This window comes from Perognathus longimembris, chromosome 15, assembly GCF_023159225.1.
Source record: "Perognathus longimembris pacificus isolate PPM17 chromosome 15, ASM2315922v1, whole genome shotgun sequence".
Classification (NCBI taxonomy): domain Eukaryota; kingdom Metazoa; phylum Chordata; class Mammalia; order Rodentia; family Heteromyidae; genus Perognathus; species Perognathus longimembris.
Genome location: NC_063175.1, coordinates 36,123,138 through 36,144,586, shown reverse-complemented (window position 1 = coordinate 36,144,586; position 21,449 = coordinate 36,123,138). Strand labels below are relative to the sequence as shown.

Here is a 21,449-nt window from a genome sequence, read left to right as displayed (position 1 = left end):
ATGATGCTGTGGCCCACAGGTAGTAATCTGAGTTTTCTTCCTTGCTTCTTTTAATATCACTTATTTTTCCCTTAGGTGTCTACAGAAGAAGGCTTGAGTCTTGCTCGAGAATATAACTGTGCTTTTTTTGAGACCTCTGCTGCCCTCAGATTCTGTATTGATGATGCCTTTCATGGCCTTGTGAGGGAGATTCGCAAGAAGGAGTCCACACCATCCTTGATGGAAAGGAAATTGAAGAGAAAGGATAGCCTGTGGAAGAAGCTAAAAGGCTCATTGAAGAAAAAGAGAGAAAACATGACATGAAATCCTTGCTTTTGAGTCTCTTCATTTCTCTCAATTATATCACTTGAATAACTCTGGATGTAGCATTCTGATCCAATGTTCTCTATCTTTCTTTAAATATCTGCCTATAGGTAAAAGTAATATCTGCATAACTGTACCTCTTAAGATAGTTTTGTTTTGCCTTTTACAGTTGGATGGATTTTGTCAATCAACCGGATATGCTGTTTCATTTTTATAATATATTGCTAAATAAAATTGACATTCCAATTGCCTCATTTCGCCTTAAAGAGTCTAGCTTCATTTGGTATGCTGTCTGGTTATAAAGGAAATATGCAGAATTGCAGCCAGAATGATAAAAGGCTCAGGGGATCTGCCTTAGCCTGATAACACTGGTTGTTTGCATTTCAGGAATCTCTGTAAATAATGAAGAGGCTCAGGAAATGATTCAGAACAGATATCTGCATCTTGGATTTCCCTTACATGCAGAAGTCATCTCATGGTGATTCTCCTTCAGTGTTCCAAATTTTGAACATAAAAGAAACGTATTAATAGTATGAACAGGGTTTAGATCATTGAAAAGCTAATATGAAATATTCCTATACTTATAGTGCTCTGTCTCCAAAAGCTGTCACAAAATTACCAGCATGAACTCACTTGGCCATGATAAAAGGTTCTGTAGAGGAAAGAGATGAGCAACTATGGATTTAGTAGACTTTATTCTCACAAAAGAATGCTCTGTCCCCTCTCAGCAAGAAGTCACTAAGGACTGTTTCCTCTGCATTATTCAAGTTTGGTTGATCCAGAAATCTAGTGCTCTCATATTGCCAAAAATTTGCAGTTTTCCACCAGTTAATCTTTTTTTCTTACTTGTTTTACAATAAGTCATTGTGTAAAATGAAATTGTTCATTTACCCATTGCTCCCATTTTGTAAATTGGTACACTTAAATTGAAGCTCAGGAAGCATACACCAGAAAGAACCAAACTCAATGTTTGATATAATGTTAGGAGAAAAGCTAAAGCTAAGGGTGTGACAGAATCGACTAATACAATCTTCTAGACTAGGGGCCATATTTTGTTATCAATTAGGGAAGGGACATAGATACAATTCCATGTACAATCATTTATTCTGTCACAATGTCTATGGTAGTTGCTAAATTCTGAGAGTAATTGCTTAATTCTGAGAGTAAAAGAATGAATTACTCTGACAGGGGCCTGAATTTCTATAGTTTACCATTTCCCTAAGAAATCAAATCCAGTTCAAAACAGTGGAATATACATTTACTTTATAAGAAAACAAAAAAGAAGAAAAATGCATCTTGCCAAGTTACATAGATGCACTTAGAAGAGAATTTCGAGTCACAATTTCTGGCTGTTGGGCATTCCGATACTATATTTATGGATTGTTTTAGTGCTTGGAATCAAGGCCTTCTTTCAAATTCACACTTCTGTCTTGCCCGTAGATCCCAAGACGGTGGAAGTTAACATGTCTTTATCTTTTGTGATTGTCTACTCAATCTGTCCCATTGACTTGTTCTCAACTACCTCCAAGAAACCAAATGCAATCTACCTTTCAGGCATTCACAACTAGATTTAGGAACAAAAACAAACAGCACTTCGCAGCATTAATGCCTTAAGGACTTCTCACAAGGCTCTGTCTCTTAAAAGTTCAATCCCCTCACAGTAGTGTACTGGGGACCACTTTTATAACACATGGACCTTTGTTGGACACTTATCCAAACTACTGCACTGATATATTGGCTATTTGTTCTAGAAACCCACTCACAAATATAACTAGAAGTTGGCTTTACTGACACTCTAGTCTTCCTTCCATTTGGCCAGGTTAATCTCTAAGACTATCATTAAAAGGAATTTGTTTGTCCTCTGTTATAATGATTGCTTTTAGAAATTAGCTGAGGAGCCTGGGATGCAGACAAGTGACTTCCCAGGGTGAAAATTATTACTAGTACAAATAAACAGATACCAACCACCAAAGCAAGACATTAATATGAATCCCATTTGGAGACACTGTACCTAATTATAATACCTTTGCTTCTTCTTTATGGACTTGTGGTAGGGGTGTGTGTGTGTGTGATCCTGTGTGTGTGTATGTACCTGAAGCCTTATCCCTTCAAAAATACAGTTCTAAATCATCAATTTTATAGGAGGAAAAAGTACATCAATAAATCAACACATTTCAGCCTATGAAATCTTGTGTAGACTCTTAATGATAAAGTCAGGGTGATTTATCCCACCCACTTTTAAAACATGTCCTAATAAGCCTATGTCTTAAATTAAATGTACATTGAATGGTAAGTGTAAACTATGATAAGCCAGTCCCCTCTTAGAAATGAGGAGAAAGGATCACAGGAAAAAAGGGTATCCAAGCATGGAAGCGATTTACATTAAGGTGATCTTGGAAGTGCCCTCCACTGTTTTTATGGGACATGATTGCCTGTAAAACTATTATAACAATGATACTAATGATTCTGTTCATCGATGTTTCATTACATTTCAAAGAAAAGGAAGAAAGAAAAAAAGATGGGAAAAGCAATAAGAGATCTTAGGAATTCCAGACACCAGTATTTGCCAGAATTTTTTTTAAGTTGTTATTGTTGTGGCTTCTAGTTTTGGTAAAATTATCCTAAAAATGAAATAAAAAGCTGGAAATCAATGGCTCACATTTGTAATTCTAGCTACTTAGGGGACTGAGATCTGAGGATCAAGGTTCAAAGCCAGCAGGGATAAGAAAGTCTGTGAAACTGTGATTTACAATTAAATACCAAAATGCCAGAAAGGGCACTACAGCTCAAAGTGGTAAAGCATTAGATTTGAACACAAAAGCTCAGGGACAGTGTTTAGCCTGTAAGTTTGAGACTCAGGACTTACACATACATACACACAAATACAAAGACACACACACATATATAAGTGTTATTTCAGGTGACAACACTTGACTGTACTCATAATCTATATTGAAATCCATGTAGCACTCAGCTTTCTCTTGAGATGTAATTAAAATCAGCTAACAAATAAAAAGCATACATTTTGGAATAGGTCCATGTCATTATAGTATATGAAATACGAGAAATGTTTAACTCTAACTTCCTGGGTAGGCATATAAGATGCTGACAATATTGATCATTTAAGTCTGCCCATTCACACTAAGAGGGTGGGGGTGGGGGTTTCCAAAGGTATTTAAATTTATTGTTGGAAGGAATTGCTGGATTTATAACAATTAGACTTTATGTTTATGTATGGAAGAGATAAAGGGAGAGATAAAAGCTCTCTCACCATGCCAGTATCCTGGAGGTACAGAACAAGCTCAGAACAACTTTGAATTATGGACTCAAGAGCTTTTATTCACATCATGGACTGAATCACACACAGAGAGAAACTCTGTAACATGATGTAAATCAATGTTGTTATGTTTCTTACCACTAGATAGTTTCTGTACAAAATGGAATTGGCACATGCACACATGAAGTTTAACTTTCTCTAAATAATTTAGGTTGGCTAGCCATTGCAACATATAGAGTATTTTATTTTATTTCATGCCCTTTAAGTTTTCATGAGGTTAGCAACTGAAACTATTTTTGGGTAGTTTAAAAATAGAGATTGTAAGTGTTGTGGGTCTGACTTGCAATAGTCGTTTGAGGCTAAACCTTGCAAAAATGTGAGACTCTATCTGAAAAATAAGTAAAGCCAAAAATTGTTAATGTCATGGCTCAAGTGAAGAGTTCTTGTCTAGCAAGCCTCAGACCATGAATTCAAAGTCCATTTTCTCCAGGAAAAGTAAATAAAATAAATTATCTCTTTTCACCTGGAAGATAAAAGCCTAAATGGCATCACAAATCATACTAAAATGACAAATTCACAAACCTGCAACTTAACAATTAACAAATTCACTCAAACGTAAGTATATCTTTATTCCTAAATCTATGTGATTACTTAGGAAATTTGAATTCTTCTTATGTTGCAACAAATATTGCTGAGCTTTGTTCATAAGGTCCTTCTAATCAGCACAATGAACTAAGCTATTTGTATGTATGACAGGTAACATCTTCTGAGCTCAAACTCTGTCAATTACTACATTAAGCTCTGAGGAGACATTATACTAAAATAATTAAGATGCTTCTCTCTTAGAGTTCTAGTGTATTCCAGGGAAAAGGTGTTATAGAAATTGATTTGCATTTTTATATTGAGACAACTGTGAGTGTATATAATAAAGGAAATCCACGGTGTGAAACTATTGTCCACAATAAGATATTTTGACTTAACTGATCATAGCCAGGGATTCATTGAAGAAATGACAAGTGTGTTGTTATATGAAGGCTGAGCATCCCCTAATAGTCCAAGAGTAAGGAAGGCGCAAAGGTCCTGCTCAGTAAGACCGACTGGGCATCAGGTGTGTCAGGTGCATGTGCAGTGATTATGGAGACTAGTGTTACAGTGGGAGAGAAAAACACAAGAGGTCTGGACAGGATGCAATAGGCAGAAGTCACAAATCAGGCCTTTTGGTGTATTCAGATGGAAGTTAGATTTTGATCACTATCCTGAGAGAAATAAGAGGCTATTTAAAAGGATTCAAACAGTAGAAAGAAGTGACAATTATTTGCTTTTTGAAATGGTATTTGTGTTTACTCTGGAGAATAGATTGGAGAGGAAATAAAGCAAAATACCATGACACTGTTTTATTTTATTGGCAACTATGTAACTTAATACCTAAAGTCAAATAAAATTAAAGCAATCAGTTACTCTCTGGAGAAATCTGATGCTGTCATCTCCACAGCAATGAACATGCATCTTTCCTTCTTCTTTGCAGAGAATTTTACAAAGCCCTTCTCTAAATAAACCAACTCCTTTATTCAGGAGAAGAGGGGGTTTCTTTTTAAGAACTCTTTAATCTATGTCTAGGAAAGTGTACCTACAGCACTATAGCATGGCACAATTTGATTAGGCATTTTTCAGTATTGTTCAAAATTCTGGCTCTCCTGGATCAATCTTCAAGGATCTCTTTTTCCCTTTGATTTTCCTGAGCCAATCCAATTCAGAAGAATCACATCTTGAAGAACCAGGCACGGTTGTATGAAGAGAGGGAGTTGACATTACTCTGCCATGTCAAGATATCATGCAATGTGATACATTGTTATAACAGGGAAGCCATACAATCTTTCACGAATGAGTGAAAGAAAAAGAAACTGAAGATACCAAGTTCTATTACAAGAAAACAGATAAGTGCATTATATGAATGGGAGTGGTTTTCCTAGAGATCAATTAACAACCCATAAAATGTTGTAAGTAAGTGAAATGAGGATATACCACATCTTTGAAAAACAAGAGTGTTTTGGTAGTTGAGTGTTGCCCTCAGTATCCCTTACCTGTAACTTACCTGTAACTTATTTGTAGAAGAAAAGTAGATACTTTAGTCCCCTTTCACAATATTATCAGTCTTTAAAAAATTTTACTTAGTTCTCCAATTTTGCATGATATAATCAACTTGGAATTTGCCAAAATAGCTTTAATAATATCTTCTAATTCAAAGGTTTGTAACTCCAAGGGAGAGACAGAAAACCAGAACAAACAAGAGGCATGGCAAATACCAGATAAAGTAATATAGTTACACATGTATAAAAAAGTAGGTTACTCTTAGCCACTTCTAGGTATGTGGTGTGTGTGTGTGTGTGTGTGTGTGTGTGTGTGTGTGTGTGTGTATCCTTTCTCAAAAGGATTGAGGCTGCTGACATAAAATCTTAGCTGCCTCCTCTACTCAATTCCAAATTTCTTTGAAATGTTTTCTTGACCAGAAAAAAAAGCCTAAGAGGTGTAATTGTTCAGCAATATCATGAGGCAGAGACAAAGGAAAGGTACCACTTATCAGCTATTATATAAAGGTCAATGGTGATCTATATGAGAAACTACAGAAACTTGAGATGTAAAGTCAAAATTTCTTGTAGTAATTATGAGCTTAAAAAATGACAGAACATAACAGCAGAGTTTTCCCCCTAATTCCCTTATCTAGCAATAAACTATCATAAAAGTTCTACAAGACATTGATAAAGAGACTCTAAAAGGGAGAAAGAGGCTGAACAGCAACTTTAAGATCCCAGAAATAACAACAAAGTAAATAAAGGTCATATTTTTATTTTCACTTACCACCTTTTGCATTGGTTGCTAGAGAAGGCTACCATCCAGTACTAACAAACTAATATCATTATTTAAATGTAAATATTAAATGTACCAAAGGAAAAATATACTAAAGGAAAGAGACTGACAGAATGACTTGTTTGAAAATGTGTGTGTCTGTGTTTGTATGCATGTATAGTATAAAAAGACTCATGTCAAACACTGTGACCCAGATAACTTAATTTAAAAAAAATAGAATAGATACAAGTCTTAACTGAAAAAAGGAGGGAGGGCTAGCAGTAAAAAGTGAACTTTCGAACAAAACACTTTACTAACAACAAACAGGGCATTGTATAATGACAAATTGAGAAAGCCACCAGCATTATGTAGCATATTAAATATTCATGCACTAAAATAAAAATTCAAAATATATGAAGCCAAAGCTGATTGAATTGAAAAGTGAAGGCAACAAATTTTCCCACAGAGACAAGGAACTCATTTGTAATGATAGACTTCTGGGATAGAAAACCACTAAGAATACAGAAGGACTGAACAACACTATAAACATACAAGATCTAACTAATATTTGTTGAAGATTCTACCTAGCACAAGTAGAATATACATTTACTTTTAATGGCTCAGAGAATATCCACAAAGATAATTTATGTTTTAGGTGATAAAACAAAGCTCATCCTTTATTTTAAACAAAACAAACTAGCAAACAATGCATTATCTGAGTATACAGAACCAAACTAAATATAAATTAAAGAAAGGGGGCAAGTAAATTACTAAACACTTGGAAATTAAAAAGCACATCCCTTTCTTCTCTTTTTCTTCCTTTTTTGTTAATGTATAGTAATTGTGGCAAATGAGTTATATTGTGACATCAACCCATGTGCATATAATACACATTTAACAAATTTACAAATATACATCGAACAAATTTATCAAATCATACATTGAAATAACATCCAACTTTACATGGACAACTCTTCAGTGAAAAATTAATGTATGTATTAGAAAAGATGAAGATTCTCAGATCAATAACCTAAGCTTGTACTCAAAAATGTAAAAAAAAGAACCTTATGCATAAAATAAATTAAACATAAACTAAGGCAAAAGAAAAAAATAACAAGCATAAGGGAAGCAATTGAAAATGGAAATCTAATTTTCCTGGTTTCAACTAGAAAACAACTTAGAATATAAAAATAAAACAAAACAAATATTTGTTATTGAGAAAATCAATAATAGTAACACACATCTAGCCAGATTTACAAGCATAAAGACAGATGACAAATTCCTTGATAAGAATTAACAGGATGTCATAACAAACTCTGTAGACATTAAAATTATAAAAGAATGTGTCAAATAATTTTATGTTTCTAAATTTGAGAATTTAGAAGAAATGGACAAAGTCCTTGAAAAGTAGGAACAATCAAAATTTAACTAAGCTAGAAAAGTGCATAACTGTGTATAAATTGAAGAAATTGAAATTCAAAATTTTAGTTAAATTATCTCATGGTCAGATGGCTTGAAATCTTCAAAGAAATCTTAATATTAATTTATACAATCTCCTAAAAGTAGAAAAATATTTGACCAAACCATTTAACAGTAATGTCCAAATATTAAGTTCAGAAAATACATCAAATAAAACTACATAAAATACTTACCATGATCTAAGACACAAAACCTACCAAGAAAATGTTAGCAAAATAAATTTAGACATGTATGAAAATATTGATACATTATGACAAAATGGTAGAATTTCCAAAGGCATACAGGCATGTGCTACCACACCCAGCCCCAAGATCCAACTTTAAAAAGAACAGAATTTCAGATGAGAGGAAAAAGCTGGGAGAAAGTGAAGGAAAGCATGACACTTTTTCTAAAGAAATGTACTCATTTTTAAGCCCTCTGTACATCACCTTTATAATAACAATAAAAAAGAATTGAATTTGAAAATGCAAAAACATGTACAAAGACATTGCACTAAATACTCCATATAGATGGCCAATAAATTCATTCAAAATATGCAGAAATAAACATTAAAGACATAATGACATTATCATATTTATTATAATGGTCAACAGAATAAATGATGGTATAATAAAACAGTAGAAAGAATGTAGATAAAGTTGGTCATTCCTGTATTGCTAGCAGGAACATAAATTGGTACCAACACTTGGGAAATACTCTGACAGTTTCTTTGAAAATTAAAAATAGATATCATATGGCCCTGTAATTACAGTCTTGAATACTTACCCTAGAAAAATGAAGATTGAATTTCACACAAGGACTTATGTGATGATGTTATTTGTAAAAGCTTCATTCATTCTAATTGAAACCTGGGAACAATCCAAATGTCCTGTAAATGGTGAACAGCTACATAAACGTTGATAATCCAAGCAATGCAATCCTATTCAGCAAAAGATCCATTTTAGATGAACTTCTAGTACACGATGTTGAATTGAAAATGCCAATTATAGAAGGTTGTCTGTAGCATGGTTTTATTTATGTAATATGCACAAAATCACACGCTTGTGGGGTTGAATAACAGATTTGTGGCTGCTAAGGCAAAATTAGGAACAATTGGAAGAGATGAATTTGGATATAAAAAAGTATCACAAAGAAATTGTTAGTTATGGTGCTCCTGAGTGCCTTGACTTTGATAATGGTTACCTAAGATTTGTGTGGTGATAAAATTACATAGACAGACATACACATATATAAATAAATGCATGTGTAATGGAGAACTCTGAATACATTCAGATGAATGTAAGAGAAATGAGTATGGTACTGCTATGAATGTGTGGAAAGAAGCAGTTTGTCGGAGTGCTTTTTAGCTCTTTATATGTTCCACACATACAAGTTACATGTAATGCCAGCTGATTACTTCCAAATAATCCCAGAGGACAAGAGAAGCCTAGGGATCATTAGGAGAAGACTGGGTAGGCCCAACACCACACAGAAAGTTGCCTTGCACTATGATTCAATGTTTATGGACTGATTATGCAAAAAATGATGCTGTCTCAGCAAAGGAACAGTGATAGTATATGTATGAGAACAATCTATAATAGCCACCAGATTGAAATAAATTACAAATAAATGTGAGGCTCGCCAAAATACAAATTACAAAAAAAGTAAAATGGTTCAGATCTTAAAACAAATTCTTAAAATATATCACCATAAAATATTTTAACAATAAAATACATATGACAAGCCACATTATTTTATGATTATAGAAGATAGTTACATAGAGAGTGAAAGGAAATAATTTACTATTGAAAACCCAATCTTGTGAAAGAGCAATGAGGAAAAGAACAAACAAAGACCCTAGGGAAATTCACCCAGGACCATGTCCTGAAAGATCAAAATAATCAGATGTGCCTGTCCTTTTTCAGGAAAAATGTAAGCTCATAAATCTAAAACACAGTAATAATGTATCTTTACATGGTGATATTCCACAATGAAACAAATCTGGAACTTTTAATACTCCTACTCTAGAGAGTACAGAACATCCCAGATATTTGATTGTAATCTCTTTATTTGGCAGCTAAACGCATGATGGAATGAGATGAAAGAAAAGGAAAAGGAAAGCTGAAAGGTAATTCAACAGGTGGAATGCTCAGCTTGGGGGAAAAATAGGCAAATGTGGTCCACTGTGATAGAATATAAAGTACCTTCTCCAAGGAGAAGAATATCTCTCAGAAAGGGGTCTTTTGTGGCATAGGATATTTCAAAATAATAGCATCAATGTCCTCAAAACTTCTCTATTTTTAAAATGGTTTTAATTATCTTAAGTCTATAAGTTTGCTTTTTCAAAAGTATCTTTTACTTTATGCCCAAACTATCTTACATAACCAAAGAAGCAATGACAAGTAACAATCTCAGTGAACTCTGACTTCAATACTGGAATCTGGTTTACTAGTTGTTATGAAGAAGAAATGAGATTGTTTATACTAAAATGCATGACAGAATCTCTTATACAGCCAGTGCTAAATACATAAGTAAATAAATCAATACAGCTAGCTAGTGTTGGTAATGTAAATCAACTCTAATCTGGGCTTTCCATAAAAAAATCTATGGAAATTATTCCAATAAATGTTTAATAAAGGAATGTATTTTTAATACAGAATACTTAATTCCACATAGAAAATACACCTTATTCTTATCACTTCTAAAAGTCAAGAATTCAGTATATTTTGTATTAAAAAATAATCATAATAAAGATAATCCATGGTCATTAAAATGAAGAGGGAGAGAAATTTACATTTTTTCTCTTTCCATTCTAGACAGAAAGCTGAAAAGAAAGTTCTCACTATGAATTTAATTGGATAATACTACTCCTGAAGCCTCACATTTGGAAAGCAAGGCATTTATATGAGAAAGTATGGTATTTCACTGAAAATCAGGTCGTTCTCATGTCTCCTTTATTAATCAAGCCACTGACCTTTAAGTAAGTCAAACTCATAAAAAAAGGAGGATCTTTGTTCCTACTGATATGATATTGGTAAACTTATTAGATGCTCTATAATTAAACTGAATTTCAGCATTGTACTTTACCTCAATACAATATAATACTTAACAAATCTAAAGCCAATGCCCTTGTGATCCAGGCAGTTCTATTTTAATTATTCTAGGAAATAGAATCTAAAAAAGCCTTTGATGAACACTGCTTAAGCATGCATATTCCACAAGATATGTAATATAACACTATCAAATGAACTCCACAGGAAGAGAAAATATATCTCAAATTTAAACAAATATCTCTCACCCAAGCTTCCAAATTATATTCCACTTCAAAGGTGGCAAATTTAAGTCTTCAGAGATGAATCTAAAGATTCTGTTATTGAAGGAAAGAGGAAGGGGACAGGGAAGGAGAGGGGGAGGAGGGAGGGATGAGGGGGGAAGAAGAGGAAAAGGAGAACACTAAATGGGAAACATTTTCATTCATAGGTTGGCTTTTCTAAGTACCAATCCTAAATATGGAAAATCTACTTGAATAAAAAGTAATTCAACTAGTCATTTACTTCATAAAGATATTCTTTAATTACATTCATGTTCACCTTAATGTAAAAAGACCTAACCCTGACCCCATGTTTTTTGAAAGATTTACTTTTGTAGATCCTAAAAACTAAAGCACACACAAGCAGAACCAGAAAACAAAAAAGAAGAAAAAAAGGCCAAAAGGCCAGAGGTGATAGCACAGAAATAAAACAACATTAAGATAGGTGAAGAATTAAAGGCAAATATCCTAGAGAAAATAACTTTGAAAGAATAAAATAATAACAAAGGCAGCTAAAAGAAGCAGGATCAGATTTTATTCTTGCCCTATTCAAACATGGGGAAGGGTTCCTAAAAACCCGAAAGCATCAATGAAGATCCTAAGTTCCTACATACACGGTCCCTTATTGTTCTATATGATTGAGTATGCCTGTGAGACTTAGATGTCCTATATTTCCAACTGAAGTCAGTCCTTTACATTATGTATCAGTTGCACAATGTTAGCTTTGAAAATCCACCTCAAAAGAAATTAAAACAACACAAGGAATTTATTAACTCACCTTTCAAGGAATACCTGACACGATGACTCCACACTGCCTACTGCTAGGCTGTGTGTGATTCTCCCCATTGCTTTTGGCTGTTGTAATCTGTGATCTGTAATGATAGAATAGCTTTATTCTGTTTGCAAGGTAGCTTTGCTGTCACAGCACTATGCATCTATCTCCATGTGAAAGTCAAAGAACTCTCTTTTTTTTGGGCTGGGGATATGGCCTAGTGGCAAGAGTGCCTGCCTCATATACATGAGGCCCTGGGTTCGATTCCCCAGCACCACATATAGAGAAAATGGCCAGAAGTGGCGCTGTGGCTCAAGTGGCAGAGTGCTAGCCTTGAGTACAAAGAAGCCAGGGACAGTGCTCAGGCCCTGAGTCCAAGCCCCAGGACTGGCAAAAAAAAAAAAAAAAAAAAAAAAAGAACTCTCTTTTTGTTGTAAGAGCCTACATCAGCACAAGAAACTTATACCTGTAATCATAGATATTCAGCGGGCTGAGATCAAAAGATTATAATTTTAAACCAGTTTAGTCAGAAAAGGTCATGAACCTCCATCTCCAATTAACCATCAAAATGCTGAACTAGTGTCATGGCTGAGGTGGTAGAGTGATAAGAACCTAAGGCCCTGAATCAAATTCTGGTCCAAGAAAAAGAAAAAGAAAACACAACAACAACAAAAAGATCCCTTTGAAAAAATAACAGAAATAACATTAACTGACTTACCCTCATATCTCATGATATGAATTAGGTCCCATGCCATTGTTATTAGGAAGAGAAACATCATAATGATTGATTTTGACAAATCAATATTTGCTGTCTAGTTGAGAATTTCTTTAAGTGCCTATAGCATAATGTGAGAAAATATGCTTATATGAGAAAATTGGACTTCTCTTAGCAGGAAGGAGCTAATGTAGAAGAGGAAGATTGAGAACATAACTTTTGAATAGGCCACCTTCCTTGGTTATAACATCATATTTTAGCAAGTCATTCTATGCTATTCTGACAGAAATCTTGAGGAAAAAAGTTACCAACTGAAATTAACACTTGCATTAGAAATGCAAGGAACTAAAATATTGGGTCCTTTTTTTTTTTTTTTTTTTTTTTTTTTGGCCAGTCCTGGGGCTTTGACTCAGGGTCTGAGCACTGTCCCTGGCTTCTTTTTGCTCAAAGTTAACATTCTACCACTTGAGACACAGCACCATTTCTGTTTTTTTTGTGTTTTTTTATATATATATATATATATACTTGGTACTGGGGAATTGAACCCAGGCCTTCAGGTATGCAAGGCAAGCACTTTACCACTAGGCAATATACACAGCCCCAAATATCAGATCTTGACATAAGCCTTTCCTACGGTGCTTTGTGTGTGAATGTCAAGGTAAACTTATAAGGATTACCAGCTAGATTGTTCTTGAATTTTTAAAGGACCATCCTAATGCTTCAAATTATTACTTAAAATCTTCTGTCCTGTTACTGAATATATAATGTATTGCTACAACACCGAAGAAAAAATGAATTCTATCTTTACATATTAATCTTCTAAAATTTTAAGAAAGCATAACAATTGTTGTTTAGAGGGCTGAGAATATGGCCTAGTGGCAAGAGTGCTTACCTTGTCTACATGAAGCCCTGGATTCAATTCCCCAGCACCACATATATAGAAAATGGCCAGAAGTGGTGCTATGGCTCAAGTGGCAAAGTGCCAGCCTTGAGCAAAAAGATCCCAGGGACAGTGCTCAGGCCCTGAGTTCAAGCCCAGGACTGGCAAAAAAATAAATAAATAAAAGATTTTAAATTGTTGTTTAGATATTTCTACTATATTTTTTTCAAATTGGAATGCTTTTATTATAATTAAAAATTTTATGTAGAAAAAGAACATACTTATTATTTTTCACATATAAAGTTACATATGGCAATATATCTCACTACAGAGTAGACATGTCTTGAAAAGTAAAGTGCTTAACTTCATTTTTATTAATTTACTAAATGAAAAGTGTCATTGAAAGGATTTTGGAGATATTTGTCATCTACTTGTCTGTCTATCATCTATCTATCATTTACTCTCATCTACCTATTTACCTACTTGCCTTTCAATCATCTATCAATCTATATCTTGCCTAATATTTGACAATAGCTATTATATACCATCATACTACATATTACTTTATCATTTATATAATTTTAGACATTTAATTTGTTTTCACAGATTCCATTAGAAATATTACAGACATGACAGATTTATACATAATTCTTATCTACTTTTCGAATTATCGTCTCAGGACTTTAGTATAAATTACTAAATATGTCATATTATTCCCTTAAAAGTGAATATTAATTTACATTCCCCAAAAGATGCTATGACTAATGATTTACTTTTAGTTATAAGTTGTTATTACTTGCCTCAGGGATAAGTTATAAAGCAGCAATAATTTCTTGAAAGGTTCACTCTTCATATCATTAGTCTCAGATTAGAATGCTTTTCAGTCACCTTTTCCTGTTTTTAATTGTCACTAATAAATTAACCTCACTACATTTCTGAGGCCAGTGATGTAACACAGGACTGAAGTTCACACAAATCACAGATTTCACCAGAAAGCGCTCCTCACCGTCAACTCGCCTCCTCACCAATATGCCTTCCTTCTATTAGATATCAACAACCTCTGGTCTTAATGGAAATCTTATTTCTGTGCTGGTCAGGCTAATATGTCTGGCTATTTCACAGACTGACCTTTCTGGGATCTGAATTCAACAACAACTTAGAATCGCCAAAATAATTTATTCATTAGAATAGATAAGGTCAACATCGATATCCATTTGAATGAGTATATTTCCATAGCTTTCCAGAATTCCATCTGTTAGATATAACATAGCTTATATAACAATTTTTGACAGTTGGAGACTTACCCATATTTCACCTTTTTAAATGAAATTCCAGTGAAGTTGAATGAGGGCACCAAATTTATCTGAATCAATTTGAAGACCAATAAAAGAATCTCAGGAGACAAGGAGGCGCCGAAGTCCTAATTTCTTACCATGTGTTTGTCACTAACCACACAACTCTGGAAACCCACCCACGAAATATCAGATATTTTCTAATATTATGAAAATTAAATGTGATTGAAAAGAATGTAAGTAAAGCTTCCAAAAATACACATTGGTGTACAAATGGATTGAGAATGATATATTCAAGAGCTAAATGTCCAGTTAGAAGCTCTTGCCGCAAAATAATAGCTAAATAACCAGAACTGTACTGAGAAGGGTGCAAGAAAGAGAAATTTTGAAAAGCTTGGTGATGGATGAGATGGGGGGCATTTTTTGGCCTTTCAATTCTTCTGGTTTAAAAGCAACACCTAAAAGTAATTGGGTGTTAATTTCCTTTCACATGGACTATTGAACACATGTTTTGAAAAGCTCCATAAGTAATAATAACAGTTCATTTTTGTATTGCTACAAGGCAGGAGGCTTATTTGATCGTCAGTCATCCATCACACAATTCATTTGGCACTGCTCCCATCAGCAGTGGCCTGCGAAGCCCTCTGAGGGTCCTGCCAACAAGAACAGTTGGCGATGGCACAACTGAATGAGTGTGGAGTGATTCACACTGAGAAGCAGCACCAGCAGTTTAGCAAGGACTGGTGCAGACAGGCGTGTCAAAATACTGCTCCAAGTCACTCAGTTGCCTTAGCTCATTCCAAAGCCAGCTGTTATTACACTTAAGGTGGTATGCGCCTGAGGCCATAATACAACCTGAAATCATATCCCATACATTTTCCTTAAGGAAGTACAAGTGTTGTTACTGTAAATGCCAAGAAGAGAATGGGACCATCCATACACCTTACCTTTATTTTCACTTTCTCATTAAGCTGACATGTACACTAAAAGAAATTCTGATCTGAGTTAATAGAGCAAGAATGAGCTAGAGAAAATCAACTGCGATTCATGTTCTTATTTTTGTTTTATTTTAAAATAAAGATAATGCAAATCAGGAAATAAATTATTCGAGTAAGCCCACAAATCTCATCACAAAACAAAAACACAAGTCTAGGCTGATCTGTTACAAGAACATTGTCTTTACTCAGACTGTAGACGTACTAATTTTTATCTAGTAACTAAGCTAAGTGGAGACTGACAATTAGAGGTAGGTGAATACTTAGGGTCCATAGAGCTTATTCTCAGGTATATTAGTAACACCATTATTAATTGATGTCTGAGACAGGTCTTACTATGAATACAAAACTGCTGCTAGTCTAACATGCATAAGTCACCATGCTTAACTTGTAATAGAATTTCTTGGTCTCAAAATTATTTTTTATTCTGCCCCATTCATATGGAAATGGAAAGACTTGGAAAACAATCATATTAGGTGAAGTGAGCCAGACTCAAAGAAACATAGACTCTATGGTTTCCCTCACTGATAATAATTAGTACATGTCTAGGATAGTGCTAGCATAAGATCACAATAGCTAGTACATATGAACACATAAGATGAGGCTAAGTGAAATGAACTCCAAGTTATGGAAATAAGCGGTTTATCATTGTGTTGTTATGTTCATGTGCCATGTGAAATTATGCTTTTTATTTTTGTCTTTCTTCCTTATGATTTTACCCCTGATGTCACTGCAACTGATTTTGGTACCCAGGGTATTGTATATACATTTATTGGAACCAGGGGAGGGAAGGCGAACATCAAAATGGAGAGACAAAGGGTAAAATAGGAACCAATGCAACAGCAATGCTTACAAGAGGATATGCTGTAAACCAACTGTACAACTATTGGGGGTGGGGAATAGGTGAGGGGGAAAGGGGGGAATGAGGGAGGTGGTTAACAAGTTTGATAAGAAATATACTCCCTGCCTTATGTATGAAAGGGTAACACCTCTGTACATCAGTTTGATAATAAATAAATGTATTTTTTAAAAACCCAGGAAAAAATGACAGTGAACCCAACCTTCTTCACTGTGAGGAATGAATAAGAAAATGAATATAGTACCAAAAGTAAGATAAAATGTTTGTATCATGTTTCTTAAATTTGCATTAATTGTTCAGAGTTTTAGTCCAGTACTGAAGAAAGATGGTAGTCCCAGCTGGGGAAGAAATAAGGATACATTATAACAGGGGAAAAAAGGATGTAACCAGGGAAGAGAGCTTTCCTAGATTTAGTTGGGCATTATAATTGATATGAATATCTCCTAATAATTAAAATAAGTGAAAAGAAGAAAAGAAAATTCCTAAAACATTTAGAGGGATGAAGAATATACAGGATAGAAAGGAAAAAATCAAATGATAGAGTGCGACAAACAATGTTTATTTTTTACAAAGAGCTTCAGGTCTAATAAAAATAGGCCTGTGTGATCATCTAAATGTACGGCAGGCCTCCAAACAATCTGAGGAATAATGGGAAAAGAAGTAAGGCAGGGTCTTTCTGGGTTTTGATAGAAGGATGCTAAATCTCTGTAAGGCACAGATCAATAACATGGTGAGAATAATTAAAACATCTTGATTTACTTTCTTTATGTATAAAAGCACACATGAAATAAAACAGCCTTAATATCTTCTATTATTATTTCAAAGCCACTTTTCTGAATTTACTCTAATTTTTGATATATTCATATCATAGGTCTATAAAATTATAACTAGTTTTAAAAATAGCTATCTAGGTAACCCTAGATTAGAAATCAATACATGAGATAATCTCCAAACCTTCCTCTAGCTCTCAAAAAATTTATGATTTTAATATATTTTATCAATAAACATATATGTCTAATAAATGGCAAAACACTACAGCTAAGACATTTGTATTTGCTTTTTATTAATTTATATGGGAAATATATACATATAAGAATATATCCAAGATTCATCTAGATATATCTAGACATTTGGATAAAGATTGCAATGTAAACACAGGCAGTAGAATGAATGATACCAGAACATAAAATTAACCCGTGCTACTTTTTTTTCTATTCTTCTTCTTTTATTCCTCCTCCCCCTCCCTTCCTCTTCTTCCTCTCCCTCCCCCCTCCCCCTCTCCCTTCCCCTCCCCCCTCTCCTTCTCCTTCTTTCCTTCTTTTTTTTGCCTGTTCTGGGGCATGAACTCAGGACCTGAACACTGTCACTGGCTGTGTTTTCTCAAGGCTAGCACTCTACCTCTTGAGCCACAGTACCACTGCTGGCTTTTTCTGTATATGTGGCACTGGGAATCAACTCCCAGGGCTTCATGTATATGAGACACTCTACCACTAGGCCATATTACCATCCCCACACTACTTTTAAAATGCCTATTTTCCCCTTTTGATTCCCCAGACCCAGTAAGAAAGATTCAGTTGTTTCAGGAACCAAAACACACACAAAAACATGGTTTTGTGTGACACACTAGGATTTTATTTGAATCATTAAATTCACATGTCAGAATACTTATATTGTAAAATCAAAGGAAGGAGACCAAACTGAGCATTTAAAAAATGTCAATTTTATTTGGCCTACGAGGAAATGATTTCTTGTAATTCACACCATAAACATATAAAGAACTGGGTACTATAAAGGCTAGTCTCTTTTTCTATGTGTAGCTTAAACAAAGTAAATATGAAATCTATGTATCTATATCTAGATATGTAGACATGTGTATGTTATAGTGTTTTCAAAAGCCAGAATATAAAAGGTATTTAGATAGCATTGCCTGAAATGAGTGTTAAAGAGAGCTCAAACAGACAGATGACTTAACTCGCCACAAAGTCACCCAATGCCTGAGTCTAATACAACCATTTCTCTTAGTTGCAATAGAGAAATATTTTACATGTTATTTTAAGTTTACAGTCTGATGTCTTGGAGAAAGCAAGCGATTGGATGCCTGTTGTCCAAAATGTATATCATCTACTGTAGTAACAACAAAAACATTTAAAAAGAAAGATTTAGATGAATTTAGTAGACAATCACACTTTCAAATAATTTATAAGCTTGTTCATCCATTTAATTCTACAAATATATATGGAGTATTTTACTTACAGTTATTTATTAAAAGCAATGTATATCAATGAATAAATAAGATGTTACAACAACAAAATTATTAGGGGAAAATAATTATAGAAAGAACATAAGTTTCTTCAGAGAACTACAGACGGCTAGGACAAGATTTCAAAACATAAGATTTTCCATAGTTAAAAAGGAATAGAAGAAGAAAGGGATAGCTAATGTTTATATGATCAGCACTGTATTTACACTTATTAGTAATTATGTACTTAATTCATGCATCAATTCCATGAGCTAGGAAAGCATTATTCTTATTTTTTATATGTAACAAATGTTATTTTCCCAAGATTATACAACTTGAAAAGAACAGGGCTAAAACTCAAAATCAGTTCCATTTAAGACAGACTTTGGTGTGGTCAAGTGTAAAGACACACTGCAAATGAAATGTGCTTTGCACACACACATAATTTTGTGGAAAGAGTTTTTAATCTTGTTTTTGTTTTCCATTCCAGGATAACCACATGAAAAACTCAGCAGCCTGAGGCTACACTTCCATCTAATAGAGTGAAATGGACTTTGGAGATCAGATGTGCAGCTGCGTACTTTACTTTATAGCAACTAGAGACATAAAAGCAATTCCGGGTTCATGCTTGTATTAATTACCTACTACTGAATTACATATTGTTTGAAAACTTCAGGTTTCAAACTACTTTTGTTTCTATTTCACATATTTTAATTTTTCTCTGGAGGTTATAGTCAAGCTGTCATTTGGGAAGGAAAGCTTGACTAACAAGCAAGTGCCTGCTGGTAGGAAAACCTGACTTAGCTGTTGATCATAGACATTCCAAGAATTTCATCATATGTTCTGTCCATAATTCAGCATTTAATATTGAAAATGGTTTTCTTCAGAAGAAATAATGTGAGTATATGTGTATGTGATGGAGAAAGAGACAGAGAAAAGAGAACATTTAGTCTTTTTATAATTGATTTTTAGAAATGGTATACCACAAATAGTTGTATATTCTACTTTTAAAAATAAGATTATCAAAACACTTTGGGACTATGTTCATACCAACATAACTTCCCTGCCTCTAAATTAAATGAAAAATAACTACTAGAGAACTATTGGAGAACTATGAATTGTCTATTAACTTCTTGGCTACCTCTGTTGGGTTACTTCCTTTTTTTCTGTGAGTCAAGTTGCTGTTGCTTCTTTAAGTACTCTTGTTTCCTTTTTCAATAGGTTGCTAAAAATAAACTCCTAGGTGTACTTTATAAACATATTTTTATTTTTAAAAATGTGATGAGTTTATAGCTTTACTTTCTTTTATCTATGAAAATATTTAATGTTAGAATTAAGAGCTTATGACTCTATAGAAGTTCAGGAACCATCTGCTCTTCATAAAACAGTTTCAATCATACACAGATGCCTGTTTAAGCACCAGAGATTTTTCTCAATTGTTTTATTTCATGGCTGAAGATGATAAAGTTCCTAGGTGTTGCATGATATCAAATTACAGTACTAATAGGCTAGGTATTAAAACCTGGATGTGGTTTGATTACCATTTGCTATTTGATGTGTTTTTTTCTAACTTTTTCTGTCTTTCATCTTTTGCCATCTTAATCTAAATTCTTTTAAGACAAATATTTGCTTCTGTAATTTTTACTGTGGCATTTTTTCTGAAAAAAAAATGTTCTGGAACATCAATGGTATTCTGGAAATAGTTTAATTTCCAGTGGAAATTATAATACACACAAGCTTTGGTTTAGAACATCCACTCTCATTACCTCACGAATCTCATAAATTATGTAACCTATGCTTTGGCCACAATTGGGAGGAGGTAGAGGAGCCAGAAATGAATTGTCTCATGTCATTAGAATTTCAGGATGAATTTGAGAACCAATTATAAGGACATTAAGAAGTAAGTATGGTGAGAGGTACAGATTCTTTTGTTAACATTTCAAAATGCAAACACAAAGTTTAATTTGAAAGTGTCTCAAGGGATAAAAGCACTTCACACAAAATGGACAAGAAGTATAAGAAAATATAAGAGAAATGTAACGAAATATAAATTGTGGGTTGTTCCAGGAAGATTTTCATAATGTTTTGCTTGATAGAAAGAACCTATTCCTTCCTTTTTTGCAACTTTTCTTTCCTTGAATCCACCATAAGGGCCAAACTCAGCCCTCCTCCCACACAATAGAACTTGATATTGAAAAAAAAATCTTAGTCTAATCCATAATGATTATTTCAGGGGCTGGGAATATGGCCTAGTGGCAAAAAGTATTTGCCTTGTATACATGAATCCCTGGGTTCAATTCCTCAGCACCACATATACAGAAAAGGCTAGAAGTGGCGCTGTGGCTCAAGTGGCAGAGTGCTAGCCTTGAGCAAAAAGAAGCCAGGGACAGTGCGCAGGCCCTGAGTTTAAGCCCCAGGACTGGCAAAAACAAAACAAAACAAAACAAAAAACATAATGATTATTTCAGTCTAGAACTTAAGTTCTCTGGGACAGAGATTTTTTTT

At 34.0% G+C, this 21,449-nt stretch overlaps 1 protein-coding gene across 1 annotated transcript in view; it reads left to right on the top strand.

Moving 5' to 3' along the window:
• The window catches only part of Rit2 (Ras like without CAAX 2), a 298,683-nt gene extending 298,380 nt beyond the window's left edge, over positions 1-303 (top strand). The window contains exon 5 of the mRNA XM_048363363.1: positions 76-303. Coding sequence (XP_048219320.1) covers positions 76-303 — 228 coding nt within the window. The remainder of the gene's footprint in view (positions 1-75) is intronic.
• The last annotated feature ends 21,146 nt before the right edge of the window (positions 304-21,449 follow it).